This window comes from Scyliorhinus torazame, chromosome 2 (genome assembly GCF_047496885.1).
Source record: "Scyliorhinus torazame isolate Kashiwa2021f chromosome 2, sScyTor2.1, whole genome shotgun sequence".
Classification (NCBI taxonomy): Eukaryota; Metazoa; Chordata; class Chondrichthyes; order Carcharhiniformes; family Scyliorhinidae; genus Scyliorhinus; species Scyliorhinus torazame.
In genome coordinates, this window is record NC_092708.1 from 62,389,323 (window position 1) to 62,413,926 (window position 24,604).

The window sequence follows — 24,604 nt, forward strand, 5'->3', positions numbered from 1 at the left end:
TACACCGTTTTTGGATTAAACCAACTGCATAAACTGATAAATCCAGGTTACGTCAATTGTTGAGGTAAAAGCATACCTTTCTTATATCCTATTATACAAGTTCTCATTTGGATATTTAGGTTTTTCATTATTCAAACCTAAATTTTGAACCCCAGCGGCTGTTGTGCTTGATCACAGAGCTTAAACATCTTAACATGCAGATTTTACATACCAGTTGGGTGCTAAAGTCATTTTAATTGAAATCCAGCAAGTCTGGAGAGGAAGAGTGAGCAAGCTTGTTTGAGATCCAAAATTATAGTACAATGTAGAATCACTGGGTCAGCATCCATCAGCTTATTGAAACTAAGGCCACAGCAGAAATGTTTAAGTGAAAGTAAGTTTCACAAACACACTGCAACACCCAATCCAATTTAGAAGTAATTTATGACGTCTCACTTTCCTTGGGGAAAGTTAAGTGACTGATCAAGCATGAAATCAAATCGGTCAGACATTTGAAAGCATCAGACAAAACCACGTCCTTGTAAGATCCAAAGTGCTAGATTTAAAATCAGTTTTGTTTTCCCCTGCTGCCTGCATTCTATCAGCCAAAGCTCATTAATTGCTATTGATGCCTTAACAATGCAAACTATATCTCTTGGCAGGTACCAATATTTGTGCAAAAAACAATGGTGGATGCCAACAGCTTTGTTTGTACCGTGGAAAAGGTCAGAAAACCTGTGGATGTTCATACAGTGTTCTTGCTGAGGACGCAGTCAGTTGTCATGATTATGATGGGTACTTGGTTTATTCGGAAAGAACAATATTGAAGAGCATCCACCTCACAGATGAAACTAATTTAAATCCTCCAATAAGACCGTACGAAAAACCAGAATACTTCAAAAATGTCATAGCCTTGACTTTTGATTACCGGCGAAGTACAAGGGGAACCAATCGGATTTTTATGAGCGATGTTCATTTTGGAAATATCCAGCTTATCAATGATGACTGGACAGGCAGAAGAGTAATTGTGGAGAGTAAGTACACACCTGAAATGATAGAATACTATTTCCATTGCATATACTGCACTGATATTCATTAGTTTGTGCTCTGACTATAATATGCAATTAGCACAATAGGAAATCAATACAATGTATGATACTCATTTACCAGTTGATGCAGGAGCAGCGTAGTGCAGCTGTTATGAATCTGATCTAGTAATCCAGAGGCATTGACTAGCTTGAGAATTTGAACGCAGTTTTAAAACATCAGAAATAAACTGGTATCAGTATTCATGATTGCATGAAGGTGTTAGATGGTTATGAAAAACCGCATTTGGTTCATCAATGCGGGAAAGAAATCCACAAACCTTACCCGACCTGAATGCAGTCCCAAACCACTGTGATTGGCTCTTAACTTCTGGAATGGCTTAGCCAATTTCTACCAGCAATTCAAGAAGGTTCATCAGCACCGTGTCAGGAACAATTTAGGGCTGGCCAATAAATGGCCACCTTGCCACTGATGCCTACATTCTGAGAAAGATCCAACATGGTCCTGCTTCCTTACTTTGTGAAATGTTCGATGGTGATGTGTGGCTAATAAAATGGTGATTGTAGCATCATAAGTCCATTTAGGTTGCCATTTAGGGCAGCACGGTAGCACAAGTAGATGGCACTGTGGCTTCACAGCACCAGGGTCCCAGGTTCGATTCTCCGCTGGATTACTGTCAGCGCGGAGTCTGCACGTTCTCCCCGTGATTGCGTGGGTTTCCTCCGGGTTTCCTTCCACAGTCCAAAGACATGCAGGTTAGGTGGATTGGCCATGATAAATTGTCCTTCGTGACCAAAAAAATATTAGATGGGGTTATTGGGTTACAGGTGGAAGTGAGGGCTTAAGTGGGTCGGTGCAGACTCGATGGGCCGAATGGCCTCCTTCTGCACTATATGTTCTATGTAAGACATAGACATCAATGTAAGTCAACGTCATATCCAGTGGCAAATGCATGCAATGTTGTTTGGAAACTTAAGAGGGCTTTAAAAGTCAGAATTCATGTTCTAAAATTCAGAATTCATCAAAAACATGGTTCTCAAAATGATTAAGGTAGGGTATTTGTATAATCTGAGTATTGCAGGTCATATTATTCAAGTAATATTATTTAATGATCAACTTTAAGTGGTACAGTTTTATTGAAATGTGTTTTCACCCCTTTGCTCCTTCATCCACTGCACTTTTGGTGTTGACTATTGACTGGGATATTGTTTGATAGATGTTGGTCACCTTCCAGTATTTAGTTCAAATAATTCTTCACGAGTGATCCAAAGAATATAGTTCCATCAATTATTTAAAAAATTAGTTGGAAAAGTTAAGTACTAAAAGGCATGGGGAGCAAGCAGCTGAGTGAGAATAAATTTGGAAAAGAACCAATACAGGTTTGAAAGGCCATATGGCTTGTTCCTCTGCTCGAGTAGCCTCTGATTCTGTGTTAGCACTATTTGAGCACTCGAGACAGTTATACACGGAGCTTGCAATAGAAGTATTGGTTAGCATCCAAGATGGGCTAGCTTAAGTAGTGTTCACATCCCCGGTCCAGAGCTGTTGAGGGAAATTATAACTTCCTTTTTCCTGTAAAGATCAACTAATTTCAGAAACAATGAATTAAAGCTAGAATAATCTGGTCTGTATGGTTAAACTATTTCTTGCCAGCTGAGGCATTGTTGGAGCTGAGGAACTTTAAAAATATTTGAGAGACCTTAGAACATGAACTTATGAACAAGGATCTCAAGGAATAAGGCTCCGAGGAAATAATGATGTCTAACGCAACATTTTGAAGGACAAACTGACAGTAAACAATGACTCTTGTTTTCAGTTTATTTGTTACCTTTTGAACATTTTATCTATGGTCGAAGTTAAAACACATGATACTTCAGTGTAGATATAGAAGGATCTTTGTCAAGTGAATTTGTTTGTCTAGTTCTATGGAGTCAATTGTCCACGAGAGAGATTATCTGATAGAGTGGATCCCCCGTCTGTTACATAACATGACAAATTTTCATCCTTGGACTTCAAAGGTGGGTAATCTGTTTTGTCCAATTACCGTCAGGAGTGAAGTTGAAGACTTTCTCCAACATTATTTAAGTGACACCTTTGACAGAAAGTTAGTTAGCCCAAATTTCTGCTTGATGCAACATGAGGAATGTTCTGATTATTGATTTCTGTGATCTTTTCATATTTGTCAAAGCTTCAGAACCAAATATAAGTGCTTCCAAGAAAATATATTTGACACTAAAAGCATTGCCTGGTGCTGCCAAAGTTAATTGATATTGACAACAATAAATCTAAGACATCATAATCCATGGAAATATCACTGCTTATTATATCCAGTGTAGATGTTCTTGACATATCATAAATGTACATTTTTGTCTCGCACCTCACAGTGGAATTATATTTTGAGGAAGATAATTTTAAGCAGTGTGCAAACTCCCATTTTTTCAGATCATCTTTTGACCTCATTGTGCCAGAACAGGCAATTAAAAAGATGCAATAATCAACTTTACAGTGGATTATCAATAAGCCACGCCTTGACAGGACAGGATGCAACATTTACTTCAATTAACTGTTCAAGTTAGATGTTACCTTTAATAGATTTATAGGAAGAAACAAATAATGAGAAAATTATCAAATGACTGAACGCTGACAGTTGGCAAAGATATATTACGTGCTGTAAATTAGGATTAAAATAAGATGCTTACAAGTTGAATTTAAACCATTTAATTAGATGATCAGTGTTTTTTTCCTATTAAATGATGAAACAATTGATGTGATTTTCATAATTACAAACTGATTAGGGTGTCAGAATTGGTGCCTAAAGATTGGATGATGCTATATCCTTCCTGTGCAGGTTTATATTGTGCATTATGTGCAAAGCATAAGCAAACTGGATTGCTTCTAATTAGGATCAAGGTAAAATTCTCTTCAGTTACAAGAGAATAAAGAATCAGAATTTTTAAATGCTTTTTTCCTGATGAAATGCAATGTCCGCAGTCTGAAGGTTTTTTTTTACTTTCTCTTTCGGACACACAACAATAGGCATCAGCTGAGGATTAAAACTATTTTAATTATTGGATTTATTGACATTAATCCAATTGGTTGTACAGATAGAGATGCTTATAAAATAGCTCAAAACTCAAGTGAGCACTGAGGAGTTACTTTTTGGATACTATTAGGCTAAAGTTATAAGCATCTAATAGAGCTCTTGGTAAGCAACACAAATATTTTACTATTGCCGATAAAGAGACATGCCTATCTACACTTTTCACCTGGCATTCATCAGGATAGCTTGCAAGAAATTACCAAACTGCAACAGGGGAACAACGATTGGTACTGCATAAGAAGAGAGGGCTGATTGATTGACAAGTGGACATTGATTGGTAGAGGCACTGCCATGGAGAATGCAGCATGAAGAAGTTAGCTGCCCAGATTTGCTCAAATTCAAACTGGATAGATTGAGTCAAGGCATTGCCCTGGCGACTGTTCCCTAAGTTTTTGTTGAGATGAAAAATCATTATGTATTATGTCCCGTTATGTCTTATGTGCCAAGACAGCTGTTAGAATAGTAGAACAACTGCTCCCAAGAGGAAACAACTGCTCCCAAGAGGAAACATCGTTTAGTTGGCAGCTCGGGCTCACTGATCTCTGTGGTCAGTTTCACAATGTATGTTATGCAGTTTCAAGATTTTGCAGTCATCTTGTATGGGAAGGTGTTGTTTATACAACTGTACAGTGGACTCTCATATGAGTTGCACACCCCATTATGGATTTAGCTCAGCAAGGGTTTTCACACCAGGCAAGGGGACTGTGAACTTTGTTTGGATGACAGTTTTAGGACTATTTAATAGGATTAGGTTTCTTTGAAGTTGTTGGTGAATGCCTATTTGTTTATTTTGACAGATTTATGATCGCTTAAAAGGAATATATATTTTTCCAAGTGGATTTTGACTGGTTGTGTGCCGACACTTGTAAGAGCCTTGAAGGGAAGCATTTATTTTTAAAGCGGAGTGTCAATGGATGGTTGTTTATATTGATGGTGTTCATATTGATGGTACTAAGGGCATTTCAAAGTGTTATTCTGGGGCTCATGACATTTGACCATTGCAGATACTGGGTGTGGAGGATGCATTGCAGCATGGAGGGAACATGAGGGGAATGCAGGGGCATGGAGAGAGTGGTGGGGTGAAGAGTTACAAATGAGTCGATTTCGGCGTGAGAACAGCTGGTGAGTCAGTTTCAGCGGGAGCATTGCGGAAGGAGGTTGCTGGGAGGTAAGTCAACCTTTAAAAGCACTTGTCTTTGCAGGGGCAGGCCAGTCGATTTCGGCGTGAGAACAGCTGGTGAGTCAGTTTCAGCGGGAGCATTGCGGAAGGAGGTTGCTGGGAGGTAAGTCAACCTTTAAAAGCACTTGTCTTTGCAGGGGCAGGCCAGTCGATTTCGGCGTGAGAACAGCTGGTGAGTCAGTTTCAGCGGGAGCATTGCGGAAGGAGGTTGCTGGGAGGTAAGTCAACCTTTAAAAGCACTTGTCTTTGCAGGGGCAGGCCAGTCGATTTCGGCGTGAGAACAGCTGGTGAGTCAGTTTCAGCGGGAGCATTGCGGAAGGAGGTTGCTGGGAGCTAAGTCAACCTTTAAAAGCACTTGTCTTTGCAGGGGCAGGCCAGTCGATTTCGGCGTGAGAACAGCTGGTGAGTCAGTTTCAGCAGGAGCATTGCGGAAGGAGGTTGCTGGGAGGTAAGTCGACCTTTAAAAGCACTTGTCTTTGCAGGGGCAGGCCAGTCGATTTCGGCGTGAGAACAGCTGGTGAGTCAGTTTCAGCGGGAGCATTGCGGAAGGAGGTTGCTGGGAGGTAAGTCAACCTTTAAAAGCACTTGTCTTTGCAGGGGCAGGCCAGTCGATTTCGGCGTGAGAACAGCTGGTGAGTCAGTTTCAGCGGGAGCATTGCGGAAGGAGGTTGCTGGGAGATAAGTCAACCTTTAAAAGCACTTGTCTTTGCAGTGGCAGGCCAGTTGATTTCGGCGGGAGTGGAGCTGGCTGGTTAGTCAATTTTAGCAGGAGCTGAGAATTTTTCTTTTTTTTTAAATTAGTGTTTTAGGCGGGAACAGGAAGTCGACCCGCGGACGTCTGGGAAGACCCTCACCAATAAATTCTGGTGGAGAGGAAACCCGAGACACTACACGTGTAGTGTCTCCCACCCGCCCTCCTCCTCTAACCTAATAATAAAACCCATTGGTGTGAGGTAAGTACCATATTTTATTATATTATTATTATTTTTTATAAAAATTTAATTTAGTTGTTAGCCAGATCTTGGTAGAAAGTTAGAGAAATGGCAGGGAAGGGAGTGCAATGTTCCTCCTGCAGGATGTTTGAGGTGAGGGATGCAGTTAGTGTCCCTGCTGATTTTACCTGCAAGAAGTGCTGCCATCTCCAGCTCCTCCAAGACCGAGTTAGGGAACTGGAGCTGGAGTTGGAAGAACTTCGGATCATTCGGGAGGCAGAAGCGGTCATAGATAGCAGCTTCAGGGAATTAGTTACACCAAAGATTGGAGATAGGTGGGTAACTGTAAGAGGGACTGGGAAAAAGCAGTCAGTGCAGGGATCCCCTGCGGTCGTTCCCCTGAGAAACAAGTATACCGCTTTAGATACTTGTGGGGGGGACGACTTACCAGGGGTAAGCCATGGGGTACGGGCCTCTGGCACGGAGTCTGTCCCTGTTGCTCAGAAGGGAAGGGGGGAGAGGAGCAGAGCATTCGTAATTGGGGACTCTATAGTCAGGGGCACAGATAGGAGATTTTGTGGGAGCGTGAGAGACTCACGTTTGGTATGTTGCCTCCCAGGTGCAAGGGTACGTGATGTCTCGGATCGTGTTTTCCGGGTCCATAGGGGGGAGGGGGAGCAGCCCCAAGTCGTGGTCCACATTGGCACTAACGACATAGGTAGGAAAGGGGACAAGGATGTCAGGCAGGCTTTCAGGGAGCTAGGCTGGAAGCTCAGAATTAGAACAAACAGAGTTGTTATCTCTGGGTTGTTGCCCGTGCCACGTGATAGTGAGATGAGGAATAGGGAGAGAGAGCATTTAAACACGTGGCTACAGGGATGGTGCAGGCGGGAGGGATTCAGATTTTTGGATAACTGGGGCTCTTTCTGGGGAAGGTGGGACCTCTACAGACAGGATGGTCTACATCTGAACCTGAGGGGCACAAATATCCTGGGGGGGAGATTTGTTAGTGCTCTTTGGGGGGGTTTAAACTAATGCAGCAGGGGCATGGGAACCTGGATTGTTGTTTTAGGGTAAGGGAGAATGAGAGTATAGAGGTCAGGAGCACAGATTTGACGTCGCAGGAGGGGGCCAGTGTTCAGGTAGGTGGTTTGAAGTGTGTCTACTTCAATGCCAGGAGTATACGAAACAAGGTAGGGGAACTGGCAGCATGGGTTGGTACCTGGGACTTCGATGTTGTGGCCATTTCGGAGACATGGATAGAGCAGGGACAGGAATGGATGTTGCAGGTTCCGGGGTTTAGGTGTTTTAGTAAGCTCAGAGAAGGAGGCAAAAGAGGGGGAGGTGTGGCGCTGCTAGTCAAGAGCAGTATTACGGTGGCGGAGAGGATGCTAGATGGGGACTCTTCTTCCGAGGTAGTATGGGCTGAAGTTAGAAACAGGAAAGGAGAGGTCACCCTGTTGGGAGTTTTTTATAGGCCTCCTAATAGTTCTAGGGATGTAGAGGAAAGGATGGCGAAGATGATTCTGGATATGAGCGAAAGTAACAGGGTAGTTATTATGGGAGACTTTAACTTTCCAAATATTGACTGGAAAAGATATAGTTCGAGTACAATAGATGGGTCGTTTTTTGTACAGTGTGTGCAGGAGGGTTTCCTGAAACAATATGTTGACAGGCCAACAAGAGGCGAGGCCACGTTGGATTTGGTTTTGGGTAATGAACCAGGCCAGGTGTTGGATTTTGGAGGTAGGAGAGCACTTTGGGGACAGTGACCACAATTCGGTGACGTTTACGTTAATGATGGAAAGGGATAAGTATACACCGCAGGGCAAGAGTTATAGCTGGGGGAAGGGCAATTATGATGCCATTAGACGTGACTTGGGGGGGATAAGGTGGAGAAGTAGGCTGCAAGTGTTGGGCACACTGGATAAGTGGGGCTTGTTCAAGGATCAGCTACTGCGTGTTCTTGATAAGTATGTACCGGTCAGACAGGGAGGAAGGCGTCGAGCGAGGGAACCGTGGTTTACCAAGGAAGTGGAATCTCTTGTTAAGAGGAAGAAGGAGGCCTATGTGAAGATGAAGTGTGACGTTTCGGTTGGGGCGATGGATAGTTACAAGGTAGCGAGGAAGGATCTAAAGAGAGAGCTAAGACGAGCAAGGAGGGGACATGAGAAGTATTTGGCAGGAAGGATCAAGGTAAACCCAAAAGCTTTCTATCGGTATGTCAGGAATAAGCGAATGACTAGGGAAAGAGTAGGACCAGTCAAGGACAGGGATGGGAAATTGTGTGTGGAGTTTGACGAGATAGGCGAGATACTAAATGAATATTTTTCGTCAGTATTCACTCAGGAAAAAGATAATGTTGTGGAGGAGAATGCTGAGCCCCAGGCTAATAGAATAGATGGCATTGAGGTACGTAGGGAAGAGATGTTGGCAATTCTGGACAGGCTGAAAATAGATAAGTCCCCGGGACCTGATGGGATTTATCCTAGGATTCTCTGGGAGGCCAGGGAAGAGATTGCTGGACCTTTGGCTTTGATTTTTATATCATCATTGGCTACAGGAATAGTGCCAGAGGACTGGAGGACAGCAAATGTGGTCCCTTTGTTCAAAAAGGGGAGCAGAGACAACCCCGGCAACTATAGACCGGTGAGCCTCACGTCTGTAGTGGGTAAAGTCTTGGAGGGGATTATAAGAGACAAGATTTATAATCATCTAGATAGGAATAATATGATCAGGGATAGTCAGCATGGCTTTGTGAAGGGTAGGTCATGCCTCACAAACCTTATTGAGTTCTTTGAGAAAGTGACTGAACAGGTAGACGAGGGTAGAGCAGTTGATGTGGTGTATATGGATTTCAGCAAAGCGTTTGATAAGGTTCCCCACGGTAGGCTGTTGCAAAAAATACGGAGGCTGGGGATTGAGGGTGATTTAGAGATGTGGATCAGAAATTGGCTAGCTGAAAGAAGACAGAGGGTGGTGGTTGATGGGAAATGTTCAGAATGGAGTACAGTCACAAGTGGAGTACCACAAGGATCTGTTCTGGGGCCGTTGCTGTTTGTCATTTTTGTCAATGACCTAGAGGAAGGCGCAGAAGGGTGGGTGAGTAAATTTGCAGACGATACTAAAGTCGGTGGTGTTGTCGATAGTGTGGAAGGATGTAGCAGGTTACAGAAGGATATAGATAAGCTGCAGAGCTGGGCTGAGAGGTGGCAAATGGAGTTTAATGTAGAGAAGTGTGAGGTGATTCACTTTGGAAGGAATAACAGGAATGCGGAATATTTGGCTAATGGTAAAGTTCTTGGACGTGTGGATGAGCAGAGGGATCTAGGTGTCCATGTACATAGATCCCTGAAAGTTGCCACCCAGGTTGATAGGGTTGTGAAGAAGGCCCATGGAGTGTTGGCCTTTATTGGTAAAGGGATTGAGTTCCGGAGTCAGGAGGTCATGTTGCAGCTGTACAGAACTCTGGTATGGCCGCATTTGGAGTATTGCGTACAGTTCTGGTCACCGCATTATAGGAAGGACGTGGAGGCTTTGGAGCGGGTGCAGAGGAGATTTACCAGGATGTTGCCTGGTATGGAGGGAAAATCTTATGAGGAAAGGCTGATGGACTTGAGGTTGTTTTCGTTGGAGAGAAGAAGGTTAAGAGGAGACTTAATAGAGGCATACAAAATGATCAGGGGGTTGGATAGGGTGGACAGTGAGAGCCTTCTCCCGCGGATGGATATGGCTGGCACGAGGGGACATAACTTTAAACTGAGGGGTAATAGATATAGGACAGAGGTCAGAGGTAGGTTCTTTACGCAAAGAGTAGTGAGGCCGTGGAATGCCCTACCTGCTACAGTAGTGAACTCGCCAACATTGAGGGCATTTAAAAGTTTATTGGATAAACATATGGATGATAATGGCATAGTGTAGGTTAGATGGCTTTCGTTTCGGTGCAACATCGTTGGCCGAAGGGCCTGTACTGCGCTGTATTGTTCTATGTTCTATGTTCTATAAATAAGGTACTAATGGAGGCAAGCCTTATAACTTGTTGGCTTCAGCATCCGCCCACCTCCTTTCCTACTTTAGGTATACTTCAAGAGGTGGCAGACCTATCTCCAGCCTGATCCCAACTCCCTGGAGGAGGGTGGGGGTGGATAATCTGTGCACGCAGGTTGATATAGGATGTAGGAATGCAACATTGGGAAATATCCCAACTCATGATTCCTGACACTAACATGGAAATCCGGCCCCCAGTTCTCTGAGAAAGTATATCTCATGGGTTAGATTCAGGTTGCTGCGGGGAGAGGCAAACTCTGTGTACTTTCTTCCTTCTGCGCAATTGGTGAGGTTAATAACCAATAGTGGAACCAGAGGGATAGAGGGAGCCACAACTCCCATGATATATTCCATCCTTCCCTTTCTCCCAGTTTCTCTGTTTCATAGCTTTGATGGTTGTCACAACGCAAAACAGCATTGGGAGGTCACCTGGCAGATATTATCCCCTCGTTGTTTGAGCTTCATTTTAATCAGTCTGTGGAAAACGCCAAAATGCTGCCATATGGAGCTGCCTGAGCACATATGAGAGAACCTAAGACTCTAAACAAGGCTATAGCTATACGTGGATCTCAAGCGGATGGCATGGAACTGCCTCGCTTTCCAAACATCTCTTTTTAGCTTCCACAATGTGTATTAGAATCTCACACATTCAGGATATGCCCTTCTCAACACTTATCATCATGGTGGAGAATCTGACAGGCACATGATACAATGACTACAGCGATCATGTTTTTATTCCCGATTGTTTTCTCTCGCATTGGGATATATCATTTTGTACTGATTAACACTTGAAAGGAGTATACAGTGATACATATACAACAGTCTGATGGCGTTAGTATGGATGCCATGGCAGGTACCATCATTGTGTGGCACAGTAGCTGGAAGAACCTATTTGCGATCAGTGGTACTGGCTGGATTTACGGAATGCTGCTGTTAGTTTGAAAGAATGCTGCAACAAAAACTCGACAGTGCAATCATGGGAATATTTCATGGCACTATAAGGCACCATTAGTAAGTCCATTCATATTAAAGATGATGGGCGCAATTCTCCGACCCCGCACCTGGTCGGAGAATCGTCGGGGGCTGGCGTGAATCCCGCCCCCGCCGTGTCCCGAATTCTCCGCCACCAGAGATTTGGCGGGGGCGGGAATCACGCCACGCCGGTCGGCGGGCCCACCCCCGGCGATTCTCTGGCATGCGATGGGCCGAAGTCCCGCCGCTGTCAACCCTCGCCCGCCGGCGTGGATTAAACCTCCTTTTGAACGGCGGGAAAAGGCGGCACGGCAGGCTCCGGGGTCCTGGGGGGGGCGTGGGGCGATCTGGCCCCGGGGGATGCCCCCACGGTGGCCTGGCCCGCGATCGGTATCGCCGTGGGGGCACTCTTTTTCTTCCGCCTTCTCCATGGTCTTCACTATAGCGGAGGCGGAAGAGACCCCCTCCCCTACACATGCGCGGGGATGCCGGGAACGGCCGCTGACGCTCCCGCGCGTGCGTCGCCCGGCGAAGACCACGGCTGGCATGGTGCCAAAGGCCTTTCCCGCCAGCCGGCGGAGCGGAAACCACTCCGGTGCGGGCCTAGCCCCTCAAGGTGAGGGCTTGGCCCTTCTCCGCACCTTTGGGGCGGCGTGCGCCAGAGTGGTTCCCGCCACTCCATTACGCCGGAACCCCCCCCGCCCCGCTGGGTAGGGGAGAATCCCGCCCGATGTTCAGAACGTAGATGAGCAGCAATTCCTGTGCACAAGAGGGCTGTGAATCTTTGAAATTCTCGACCCCAGTGGGCAGAGCGATGCCCACATTTCGTGAAAGAATCCTTTCAGGCAACAGTCAAGACAATGAGGGAGAAATTCTCTTATATTCTTCATTGCAATCGCAGAAAAATAGGACAATGAGGCATGCTATCGCCTCACAGATATGATCAGGATCGCTTTGGTGGATTTTTGTTCTCCCCTAGTGCTGCCACCTCAGTTGGCCACGTAAAATTGATTGATAGATATTTATTTTCACATGTACCAAAGTACAGTGAAAAGTATTTTTCTGTGGCCATGGGAACGAACACAGTACATACATTGTAGACAAAAGAATAATCGACAGAGTACATTGACAATGGTACATCAACAAATAGTGATTGCTCACAGTGCGGAACAAGGGCCATCGTGAATAGTGTTCTTACAGGGAACAGATAAGTCCAAGGGAGAGTCGTTGTTGAGTCTAGTAGCTGTGGGGAAGAAGCTGTTCCTATGTCTGGATGTGCGGGTCTTCAGACTTCTGTATCTTCTGCCTGATGAAAGGATCTGGAAGAGGGCAAAGGGGTCTCTGACAATTCTGTCTGCCTTCCTGAGATAGTGGGAGGTGTATACAGAATTAATGGGAGGATTTCAAACTTGTGTGATGCGTTGGGCTGAGTTCACCATACTCTGCAGTTAAAAGGTGGCGATAGGTCTCAAAATGTACATTCCTCAAATTTCACCATTGCAGAGACAGGCTTCAATACTTACCTGTTGTGGGTTTCCATAAGACCATAAGACAAAGGAGAAGAATTGGGCCAATCGGCCCATCGAGTCTGCTCCACCATTCATCATGGCTGATGTTTTTCTCATCCCCATTCTCCTGCCTTCTCCCCATAGTCCCTGAGGACTCTGGGTCTGTACTTGTTGGAGTTTAGAAGGATGAGGGGGGATCTTATTGAAACTTACAGGATATTGCGAGGCCTGGATAGAGTGTACGTGGAGAGGATGTTTCCACTTGTCGGAAAAACTAGAACCAAATGACACCATCCCCGACTAAAGGGATGATCCTTTAAAACAGAGACAAGGCGGAATATCTTCAGCCAGAGGGTGGTGAATCTGTGGAACTCTTTGTCGCAGAAGTCTGTGGAGGCTGAGTTCTTGATTAATAAGGGGATCAGGAGTTATGGGGAGAAGGCAGGAGAATGGGGATAAGAAAAATATAAGCCCTGATTGAATGGCGGAGCAGACTCGATGGGCTGAGTGGCCTAATTCTGTTTCGATGTCTTATGGTCTAAGAATCTATCAATCTCTGTCTTAAAGACAATCAGTGATTTGGCCTCCACAACCTTCTGCGGCAAAAAGTTCCACAGATTCACCACCCTCTGGTTGAAGAAATTCCTCCTCATTTCTGTTTGAAAGGACCGTCCCTTCAGTCTGAGGCTGTGCCCTCGGGTTCTAGTTTCTTCTACTAGTTGAAACATCTTCTCCCTCAAGTAAGTCATTGATATAAATTGTAAAAAGTTGAGTTCCCAGCACAGACCCCAGCGGGATTCCACTCGTCACAACCTGCCAATCAGTAAAATACCCATTTATGCATGGTCTTTACTTCCTGCCAGTCCGTCAATCTTTCATCCATGTTACCTCGGACAACCGAAGCTTATATTTTTCACAATAACCGTTGATATGACACCTTATCATATGCCTTCGAGAATACCAAACACAGTAGGTGACAGGCTCTCCTTTGCCCACAATGCATGTTACTCCATCATGATTTCCCTTTCAAAATACCATTCTGACGCTTCCCGATTACCTTGAGTTGTCCTTAGTGCTCAGCTATAACCTCCTTAATGATCGATTCTGACACCTTTCCCACAACAAACCGCAAACTAACTTGCCAAAAGTTTCCTATTTTCTAATCTTTCTAATCATCTTTATTATTTCACAAGTAAGCTCACATTAACATTGCGATGAAGTTGCTGTGAAAATCTCCCTCCCATCCTACTTGAATAGAAGGGTTATGTTTCCTACTTTCCACTCTGGTGTAACAGTTCCAGAATCTCATGAATTTTGGAAATTTAACTCCACACATCCACTGCCTCATTAGCCACCTCTTTTCACAGGCTAAGATGCAGTCCTTACCGACCTGGAAACTTGTCAGCTCAAGATTCCATCAGTTTGCTCAGCACAGTTTTCCTAATGACTGTAACTTACAGCTATTGCTGGAATGTTTTTGTATCCTCTGGTGAAGATAGAAGTATAATATGTGTTAATTTCTTCCACCATTCCTTATTTTTAACTATTAAATCCCCAGAGAACTAACACTCACTTTACTCACTCGTTTCCTTTTCAAGTATCCATAAAAACTCTTGCTATCTATTAGACATTTCCAGCTAGCTTCCTCTCATACTCTAATCAGGAGAAAGAAATTAACCTTTGAGACATTCTCTGCCTCACTTTATATTCTGACTAATTTTCTGAACTGCCACTCATCATTGTGCAGTTTTATGCATTTTCCTTAAGTTTGATGCTTTCCTTAACTTCTTTAGATAATCACAGATGGTAAGTCCTCCCCTTAGAATTTTGCATCATTGTAGGAATATATCTATTGTGAGTATTCTGATATAATTCCTTAAAAGTTTGCCTCTTCTCGATTGATCCATCATAAAATCGTAGTATTTACAGTGCAGAACGAGGCCATTCAGCCCATCAAGTCTGCACTAGCACTTGGAAAGAGAACCCTACTTAAGCCCACACCTCTACCCTCCACAACTGGCACAGCAACGGGTCAACGTGCTGGAGGAGGATAAGGAGGGATATGTTGCCTTGTCTGACGAGAAGAGAATGGTGCATATGCACAGAGAGAAGCCGCAGAGGAGCAGGAAGATGGAGAACATGTGCTGGCAAGGTTCTGGAGGACCATGAAGGCCCTCATCTTCACCCAATTCTCATCGGACGAGGCTTTTTCTGTCAGCACACATCCTCATCCCCATTCTGCTCCACTCCTTCCCCTAATTCCCTGATCACCCCCATTTCCAAAAGCTCCCCCCATTCCCTGACCCTGAGCGGAGGGCAACAGGGGGTGGGGGGTGCAGGCCCGCTGTGAAGACATACATCACAGAGGATTCACATGAATCAAGTGTATGTGTTTTAATTGTGAACATTTGACATTTCCAAACCCACTAGCTACAGATAATGCCCCCCCAGTGCCCACTCAGTGATCCTCAATCTGCTTGATCTAACGTGGTCTACTGCTACAGCTAGCTATGTCCCCAGGATACACCCAGAAGCAATCTACTAATGTCACTCACCAAAGTGTTTGTCTCTGCACTGGTGGACGGTGGTGATAATAGCTGTGACGATTCAGTGGTCACCTTGGAGCTCTCCTCTGAGGTGGTCTCTTGGGTGGCAGTAGAGGTAACAGCTCTGGATGGCCCGTACCCGTTAGATGGAGTTCCTGCGAGAGAACGGACATGTGGTCAATGTTCAGTGTGAGGGGGGATAATTTTACCTGACATTAACAACTCACTTGAGCCAGGTCATCTGGGTGCAGGGGCAGTGGATCCTCACCTCTGTGGAGCAGGCCTACCTCGCTGTCGGTGACATAATTCTCCTCTGTCAACCCCACGATCTTCAGGGCCCATTCCTGAAGAGGGTGAGGACTCCATCCCTCGTTTTGGCCCTTTTCCGCCTATCATGGACTATCTTCTCTTGTGGGGACAAAGAGAAGACAATGTGAGCATCGCGCTTGGTGGTTCAGGGGGTCTATAGCAGGTGGCATGTGTGGGGATTGCCCCTGAACATGAAGGGGTTGTGCTGCTGGCTGCCGGGGGATCTGAGGAACAAGCAGGAAGATCAGATGTGGGGAAGATGCGAGTTGTCCGCCAGTGATTTGTGGGTTGGGAATTTGAGGGCTGGCAGGCGGAACTGATGCCAGAAGAGAGGTGGTAATTTACCCTTGCAGCTCGCTAGTCCTCCTTGTCATGCTGCCCAAACTGACAGCTGCTGACATTGCCTGTGATGCGGCATTGATGGCCCTGCTGCTGGGCCCCCAACCCCCTCGGGGGAACAGGATTTCGCGTCTTGTCTCCATGGTGTCCAGAAGCCTGGCCTGGTCGCCATCTCCAAAGCAAGGAGTAGGTCTGCGCACTGCCATGCTTGTGTGTTGACTGGGAGTGGGTGTTGAGGGAGTGCTTAAAAGCAGCTCCCCTTTGTTAGCAGCTAGCTGCCAAGGCTTGATTCTGGCGAATTATATGGCGAGACAGTAACGGTGCGAAGCTCATGGGGACTCATTTCTGGCACTAAGTGCCATTAAAAATGGGCTGCAATCTCGCTTGCAAGGCCGTCAGGAAACAACCCGCCAGTCGCGCCCAGAATTACTCTTAGAATTGTTTCCGTTAAATCGCGCCCCGTGTTTCTGTAATGGCTATCAGGCCACATTTACTTCAATGTACGTTATCAATGCATTTCCAGGACAAATGAGCACACTGCAAAGCCAGTGTGAAGCAGAGATTTTGTACTTAATATCTGAATTTGGAACTGCAAAACAAGATTGGTTTAACAGCACATACGAGGTGACACCAACTTAGACAGTGAGCAACTGACATCCTGGCTGAACACTCATCTGAAGCTGCTGAAGAATCCATCACTTTCTAGCACAGGGACTAGATAGTGAACAAGAATTAAAAATCCCTGGCTTATTTATTATTTCTCTGTCCGAGGCCTGGGATTCATCCCAACTGAGAGATCATGATTTATGAATTTGTTTTTGACAGTAAGATAACAAAGGCTTCAAATGTAATCTTGCTAGATGTTTGAATTCATTTCCCTGCTGGTCATACTGCATCTTACACAACATTTTTGTTCAAATATTAATTATTTTATTTTAAATGAAACCTGAAAGAATTCTATTCCAGTTCTCATCCATCTGTGTCAAGATGTGGGATATGTCTGTAATGAGGTAGCCAGCTGTAATATTTCTCTACTAGCATAATATTTTATACTTCTGCATTAAAGTATGATCTGCTTCAGCATCAGTAACCATATGTAACAAAAATATGAAAAACTCCCACCATTATTCCAGGTGACATTATGCTCTGTGTTAACCCTGAGGATGGAGATAACAACAGAGTGAAAGAGATTCAGGCTTAACTGTGCCCAGCTACATAACATAGAATGGTCTGACAATAGTTTAGCTGTTTAAATGTATATTTTTTCATCTCCATAAAATCCATCAGAATTGAGATGTTATTTTCCCCGAAATGATGGCCAGAAACTGAGAGCAGGAGCTACCCTGAATATTTTCATGTTTATCAAGACCGACCAGTAGCTCCATTTTTAATTGGGTATCATGGGCAGGATTCCTTGGCCAGTCTAGTAATTGACAGTTCCAATTTTCACTCTTCTTTCCACCTCACTTGGTAAGTGCATCATATGATATGATATCATGGACGCCATTTACCGGCTGCATCCTGCCGGAATCAGGACACCTGGGTGGCACTGCAAGATGGCACTGCCAGGGTGCCAGGATGGCATTGCCAGGGTGACAGGGTCACAGCCAGGGTACCAGGTGCTAGGGATCGGGCTCAGGGTGTGCCCTGCACGTATGAGGTAGAGTGCAGGGGGGTCTCAAAGATCACCCCAACAGGTGAGTTGGGGATGCAGGGGTTAGTGTCCAGGGGTTGAGAGATCAGGGCGTCATTTAAAAATGGTGCCTGGATCTCTTCCTACATTGGCAAACGGAGCTCCTCAGGGCAGCAAATGCGACTGAGTGCGGCCTCGGTGGGACGTTCCTGCTGAAGCCCAAAAAAATAACAAGTACCGTTCGATAGCAGGGTCGTTCCCGCCACTACAAACACCAGGAACAACCCCGCTAATCCCACCCAGAACAGGAGTCTGGGTTTTTTTTGTTAGATTCTGCCCTATATATTTAACCGTACAGGTTCTGATGTTCCAGTTTTCATGCTTTGTCCATACCAAGTTAACTAGAATTAACCTCATTTGACCCCAAGCTTAAGGTGGGGTTGGGTGGGAGGGGGGGGGTGGAGGAAGAGAATCAGCTAGAATAAGCAACAGTGATTACTATTCATTGATCTCTGGCCAGAATGTGCATGGGCAAAGACAGCATTAAGAATATATGATGTTCTAACTGGACAAACTGTCTGCAAATATTTGCCACCCTAGATTCCTGCCTTGCCTGCCTTGTATATGGCTTTAAGGTCACTGAATATCAGGTCATTTACAACATTATGATAGCATTATGGAGTTTGGGAGCATGCAAGTTCTTGCATGCATTATGTTTGCTGGCTTGAATCATGTGGGGGGCGATTCTCCGCGGCGCGGACCAAGTGCCCGCGCCATCGTGAACGCCGTCGCGTTTCAGGATGGCACGAACAGGGCCCGGGCACGACCTATTCTGGCCCCCACAGTGGGCCAACACGGCGCTGGAGCGGTTCAGGCCGCTCCAGCGTCCTTACGCAGCGCCAAATGGGCGCCGCACCAACACGCGCATGCGCATTTGGGGCAGCCCAATGCTGCACATGCGCAGTTGGGCCGCGCCATCCTGCGCATGCGTGGGGAATGTCTTATGCACGCCGGCCCCTCACCAACATGGCGCGAGTGTTCTGGGGCCGCGCATGGAAGGAGGTAGACCCGAGGGGGGGGAGAGGCCGGCCTGCCGATCGGTGGACCCCGATCGCAGGCCAGACCCCATCGGAGGCCACCCCGGTGAAGGAGCCCCCCTCGCCCCCCCACAGGCCGCCCCCCCAGCGATCCCGCCGGCATCGACCAGGGGTGGACGGCGTAGAATCCGGGCTGTAGAATCGCCGGTTCTCCGAGCGGCCCGGTGTGAATCGTGCACCGCTGGTTTCCGGGGGGTGGGAGAATCGCGTGCGGGGGTCAGGGCAGCGTGGCGCGATTCGCGCGGCGCCCCGGCGATTCTCCCACCCGGCATGTGGGGGGAGAGTCGTGCTCGTGATGTTTGCATTATTTTCCTAAATATACCAACTCTGTCTGGAAAAGAAGGTTATTAAGTTTATTCTTATTTTTTCTCCATTTCTTTCTCTCAGGCAAATTAGATGAAATATCTTTAGCCCAAAAGGGGCAAAATAGAAAACAGCCCCGGTTGTGCCGTCATTTTTTTAAAGCTCTGCTGCCCACTATGAAGCAGCAGGATCCACCTTCAAATAGGCCTATTAGAATCAATGCTTCACCCGATGCCGGTGTTATCCAGTTACATTGTGTACCTTGTGTTGCCCTATTATGTATTTTCTTTTATTTCCTTTTCTTTTCATGTACTTGATGATCTGTTGAGCTGCTTGCAGAAAAATACTTTTCACTGTACCGAGGTACACGTGACAATAAACAAATCCAATCCAATCCAATGCCATCAGCAGAGCACCACGACAATTTTACTTCCCTCTGGAGAAATCATCATTTTCTCAGCAGGTAATGGCCAGTCAGAACCCAATCAGGCACAAGTATGGCCAGGCTACAATATGTGGCCCACTGTTTTGACTTGAGAGCTGGTAATCTACATTCCAGTTCGGTCTGAGGAAGTACTGCATTGTCAGAGATGCTGTCTTTAGAAAGAAATATTGAACCAAGACCCCGGGCTGTCCCCCGAGGTGGATTATTTTAAAAAGAACAGGGCAGTCATACCTTGTTTCCTGGCCTATGTTTATCCCTTAACCAACATCAGTAACTTAGATTACTGTCTGTAGAACTGCGCTGCGCGCAAATTGGCTGTCAAATTTCTGGCATTATGAACATGACCACACTCGCTAAATTAGCTGTATAACACTTTTGGGTGCCCTGAGCTTGTGCAAGGGTTGATATAAATCCAAGTTATTTCTTTCCCGGAATGTGGCAGCTGGCTGAGGAATTTTGCGAAGGCCATCAGTCACTTTACATCTACTTCCCACTGTGGGAGGTGAGCGACGGCATATTACTGAGGCATGTTGGTAAAAATTGCCTTGCCCTCAATCTGCCATAGGCAGGCAAGAAATTAACCCGTCAGTGCAGTTTGCTGCTAGAAATCCATTGCGAGTCAAAATCTACCCCATTAAGTTCAAAATGTATCTCTGAAGAATGGGTTGAGTTACATTGGAATGTAACATTGTGTTACATTGTGGGAAAGTGTCACATTGGGATGTATCTGAGAAGAAAAAGCAAGATGGCAAACATGTCACGGAATATTACCAGAAGCATTCTTGAAAAAACTTCCAAACCAGTGGGAAGCCACCTGTTGGACAATTTGCACTCCTGCAGCATCATCCAGCTTCTGTGATGGCACAAACACATGCATCAATCTAAGCAAGTTCTGTTTAAACACTGCACACAAGGATGGCAAAGGCAGCAGAGATAGGGATTCAATTAATAATGAAATCACCACAAGAAAAGTTGACGTGGAATGCTATTATCTCACGCTTGAAAATTAACCTAAATGAATTGAAAATAGTCTCTTGCCCCCTTTCAATTGATTACAAAGCCCTAAATAGAATGGTATTTGGGCAGGGATATCAATATAACTCTCCAGTGAGCATGAGTGTTATAAATGTGTTCTTTCAGTTTTGCTGCAGTGCATTGACAAATTGTCCATATTGTATTCATAATTAATTCAAAAGCAAAAACCCTGGAGATGTGTCAAAAATTAGATGTTTGAACAGGCAGCTCCAGGGTCCCAGGTTCGATTCCGGCTTGGGTCACTGTCTGTGCGGAGTTTGCACATCCTCCCCGTGTGTGCGTGGGTTTCCTCCGGGTGCTCCGGTTTCCTCCCACAGTCCAAAGATGTGCAGGTTAAGTGGATTGGCCATGATAAATTGCCCTTAGTGTTCAAAATTGCCCTTGGTGTTGGGTGGGATTACTGGGTTATGGGGATCGGATGGGGGTGTTGACCTTGGGTAGGGTGCTCTTTCCAAGAGCCGGTGCAGTCTCGATGGGCCGAATGGCCTCATTCTGCACTGTAAATTCTATGTTAGTCTATGTTAAACATCAGGTTACATGAGGGTACAAAAGGTACATTACAATTTTAACTGTCTCCAGATTTATTTTCTTGAACTTCATATCTCACTTATTTTGCATTATTTGGTACAGGCATATAGTCATTCTTTCCATTCTTAGCTTTAACCTCAGAACCACAGAATACAGCGCAGAAGAGGCCCTTTGGCCAATCGAGCCTGCATTGACGCATGAAAGATACCTGACCTGCCCTCCTAATACTATCAGCCAGCACTTGGCCAATAGCTTTGAATGTCATGATGCACTAAGTGCTCATCCAGATACGTTTTAAAGGATGTGAGGCAACAAGCCTCTTCCACCCTCGTAGGCGGTGCATTCCAGACCATCACCGCCCTCTGGGTAAAAACATTTTTCCTCAAATCCCCCTAAACCCCCTTCCCCTCACCTTGAACTTGGGTCCCTTCATTAACTGACCCTTCAACTTAGGGCACGAGCTGCTGCCTAACCATCTTGTCCATGCCTCTCATAATCTTGTACACCCCGATCAGTTGCCCCTCAGTCTACTCTGCTCCAGCGAAAAAATTCTGGCCTTTATTCTGACTTTTAATAAGATTCAACATAGTAGTGTCTATGACAGATTTATTAGAAAGCTAAATGCTATAACATGTTCCAAGAGTTTTAAAATGGCAACAACTCTTCTTTAAGGGTTATATGTTTTAACTTTTCTAAACAAGTTTCAAGCTACTGCTTCCCCAATGAAAATCTGGCTGCAGATATATAAAATTGGCAAGGTGTGTTCAAATGAATGCAACATCTTCTTTCAGTGTCATTTTAATTGTTTTAGTCATTTTCCTGCAGAATGCGAGAACAAATAGAACTTTCTGGATTGAAATCAATCGATTTTTGTTAGATGTGGGTACTGAGGCATAAAGCTCCATATGTAAATAGAATTGTTCAGATCAACCAAGGTCGAATTAAATAGCAGAGCAGTTTTGAGGGATGGAATAACCATATCTTATTTCAATGATAGTTTAATCCTCTCCGGTTTCCCTGACTTATCGCAGCGTTAGGCATGAGTGACTTTAGTCTCTCAATGGCCGGCACGGCGGTACAGTGGTGAGCACTGTTGCTTCACAGTGGCAGGGTCCCAGATTCGATTCCTGGCTTGGGTCACTGTCAGTGTGGAGTCTGCACGTTCTCCCCATGTCTGTGAGGGTTTCCTCCAGGTGCTCCGGTTTCCTCCCACAAGTCCCGAAAAACGTGCTGTTAGGTGAATTGGACATTCTGAATTCTCTCTCTTGTGCACCCAAATAGGCACTGGAATGTGGCGACTCGGGGGTTTTCACAGTAATTTCATTGCAGTGTTAATGTAAGCCTACTTGTGACAATAATAAACATTATTATTATTAGTTCCCTCCGCCCAGTGGTTACAATCCCAACAGAAGACTTGCTACCATATTCCGGCTTTCTTCCACCAGCTGGTATCATAATACTAGAGTTTTCTTCGAGGAAGATGCAACCACCTGTAGCAGGCAGAGGTCTCCTTAATTTATTCAAACTGGAGTCTTTTGAATCAAGTTGTAACACAATAAAAACTGAAGGTCCTCCCAATACTGAACACATTGCATAAAATCAAACAGTACTGATTTCAAATGGGCAATTGAAAGCTCGATTTAAAAGGGACAACCCACAGCAACCCCTCTGGATCGTTTGGATCTGCTTGCAAAATCATTGGATTTCCGCAGTAGAGTTTGCATTAGAAATTGCTTTCTTCCCATATTTTGTCAGTTGCAAAACAGATGGCTATGAGTTCAATTTCTCCCCCAATAGGTCCTCTGTCATTTATAATTATTGATTCAAAGACTTAAATTTAAATAATGTGATTGAAATAAAAGTGACAGATGTCTCCTTCACATGCAAAATCTTGAGATCTTTCTTCTCAATGACGAGTGACAAAAGCTGCAATTAAAAATAATGTTCACATGCGTCATGCGCCACATTGTGCAATGGACAAATACCAGCTGTTCGCTCAACATGGTAACTCTGAGTAGGAACAAATGTGTACAAGCCCAAGTGTAAAATTAGGGCTGACGTGTAAATTTATTTATGTGAATACATCCGACATGTCATTTTCATCTGACATTCATCCATCACACTCAAAATGTCAAACGTATTTCAGAATCAAAGAGAAAGGAAGGTCTGCAGGTTTTGTCTGTGCTCACAGACACATTCGGGAACCTGTCAACCTGGAAAGATGCCTCCAAAGCTGCATGGAATCATTAACTGCCCTGAGGAGGGGGTGAGGGATGTCTTTGGCAGTAGAACAAAATGGGTGATAAAGATTCACTTGGCTGTTTTACACTTAGTTTGACACTTTTCTCCATTGAAGTGGCTGATTTGCCATTGACCATGTTGTGCTCCTAAGGAGATCAATTTCTCCCATTCAACTTTGTAGCCTTAAAGTAATGGACTAAATTATGGGGGTGATTCTCCGCCCACATTGCACCCAGGGCACGCCCTGCTATTCCGGGAGAATAGCGGGAGAGCCCCTAAATGGGGTTCTCGGCAGGTGCTGAATTGATAGCCCCGCCTACAGCACCTGACTCATTCTGGTTCAAGCCATCACTGAATCAGAGAATCACAGAAACGCTACAGTACAAAAGGAGGCCATTCGGCCCATTGAGTCTGCACCGACCAAATGAATATTTACGAGTGCCCACCCCGCCCTATCCCCATAGTTCTGTAACCTAACCTGCACATCCCCGGACATCAAAGGGCAATTTACCATGGCCTATCCACCTAGCTCGCACTTTGGTCTTAGACTTTGTTGGACTTTGGGAGTAAACGGACGCACCTGGAGGAAACCCACGCTGGCACAGAGAAAATATACAAACATCCGAGGCCAGAATTCAATCATGGGCCCTGGCGTGTGAGGCAGCAGTGCTAACCACTGTGCCACCATGCCGGCCAGGACTACACTGGGTGTGAACCAGATGAGTGTATTAAAATGAGAATTTAAATATGCTCAGACCATTTGAAGCTGGAGTCTCCTGGCTCCCGAGATTCTTCACCAATCCCCTCCCATTGCTGCTGACACATCTAAGGCTGAAGAGAATCACTACTGGTCTCCACCACCAGAGACCAGATGCGATGACTATACTGGGCGGGGGTCTCCAAGGTTATTGGTGTCCCCAGGTAGAGGGGAATATGGCACAACAGTGCCTTGGCACTTCCCCTGGCACCCTGGCACTGTCCCTGGCACAGCCAAACTGGCACTGTCAGGTTAACACTGCCAGAGTGTCTGGGGTTACTGCCAAGCGGCGGTGCCTGAAAGGAGCACGGCCATGAAGGGTGCGTGGCCATGAATGGAAGGGGGGTTTGCCGGGGGTGGCCTGAAAGGGGTGGGCACATTTAGCGACCCTATAGCGGGGTGTCACACTTGGTGGGTGGGGGGGGCTGTGTCGACAATTAGTGGGGGGATGCTGAAGCTGGCTAGAAAGGGGAGGGGCCTGCAGAGAGACCCTCTGGAAGGGCCCCGATGCCTGCGATCCTGTGGGGCAGTGGCGGGCCTGCACACTCACTTTGAAATCAGGACCCGGGCTTGTTGCCATCTTTGGGTCCCACACATCACTTTTTC

At 45.6% G+C, this 24,604-nt stretch overlaps 1 protein-coding gene across 1 annotated transcript in view; it reads left to right on the forward strand.

The window, feature by feature from the left end:
• The window catches only part of LOC140406652 (low-density lipoprotein receptor-related protein 1-like), a 1,475,832-nt gene that overhangs the window by 837,326 nt on the left and 613,902 nt on the right, over window positions 1–24,604 (forward strand). The window contains exon 35 of the mRNA XM_072494659.1: window positions 642–1,013. Coding sequence (XP_072350760.1) covers window positions 642–1,013 — 372 coding nt within the window. The remainder of the gene's footprint in view (window positions 1–641; window positions 1,014–24,604) is intronic.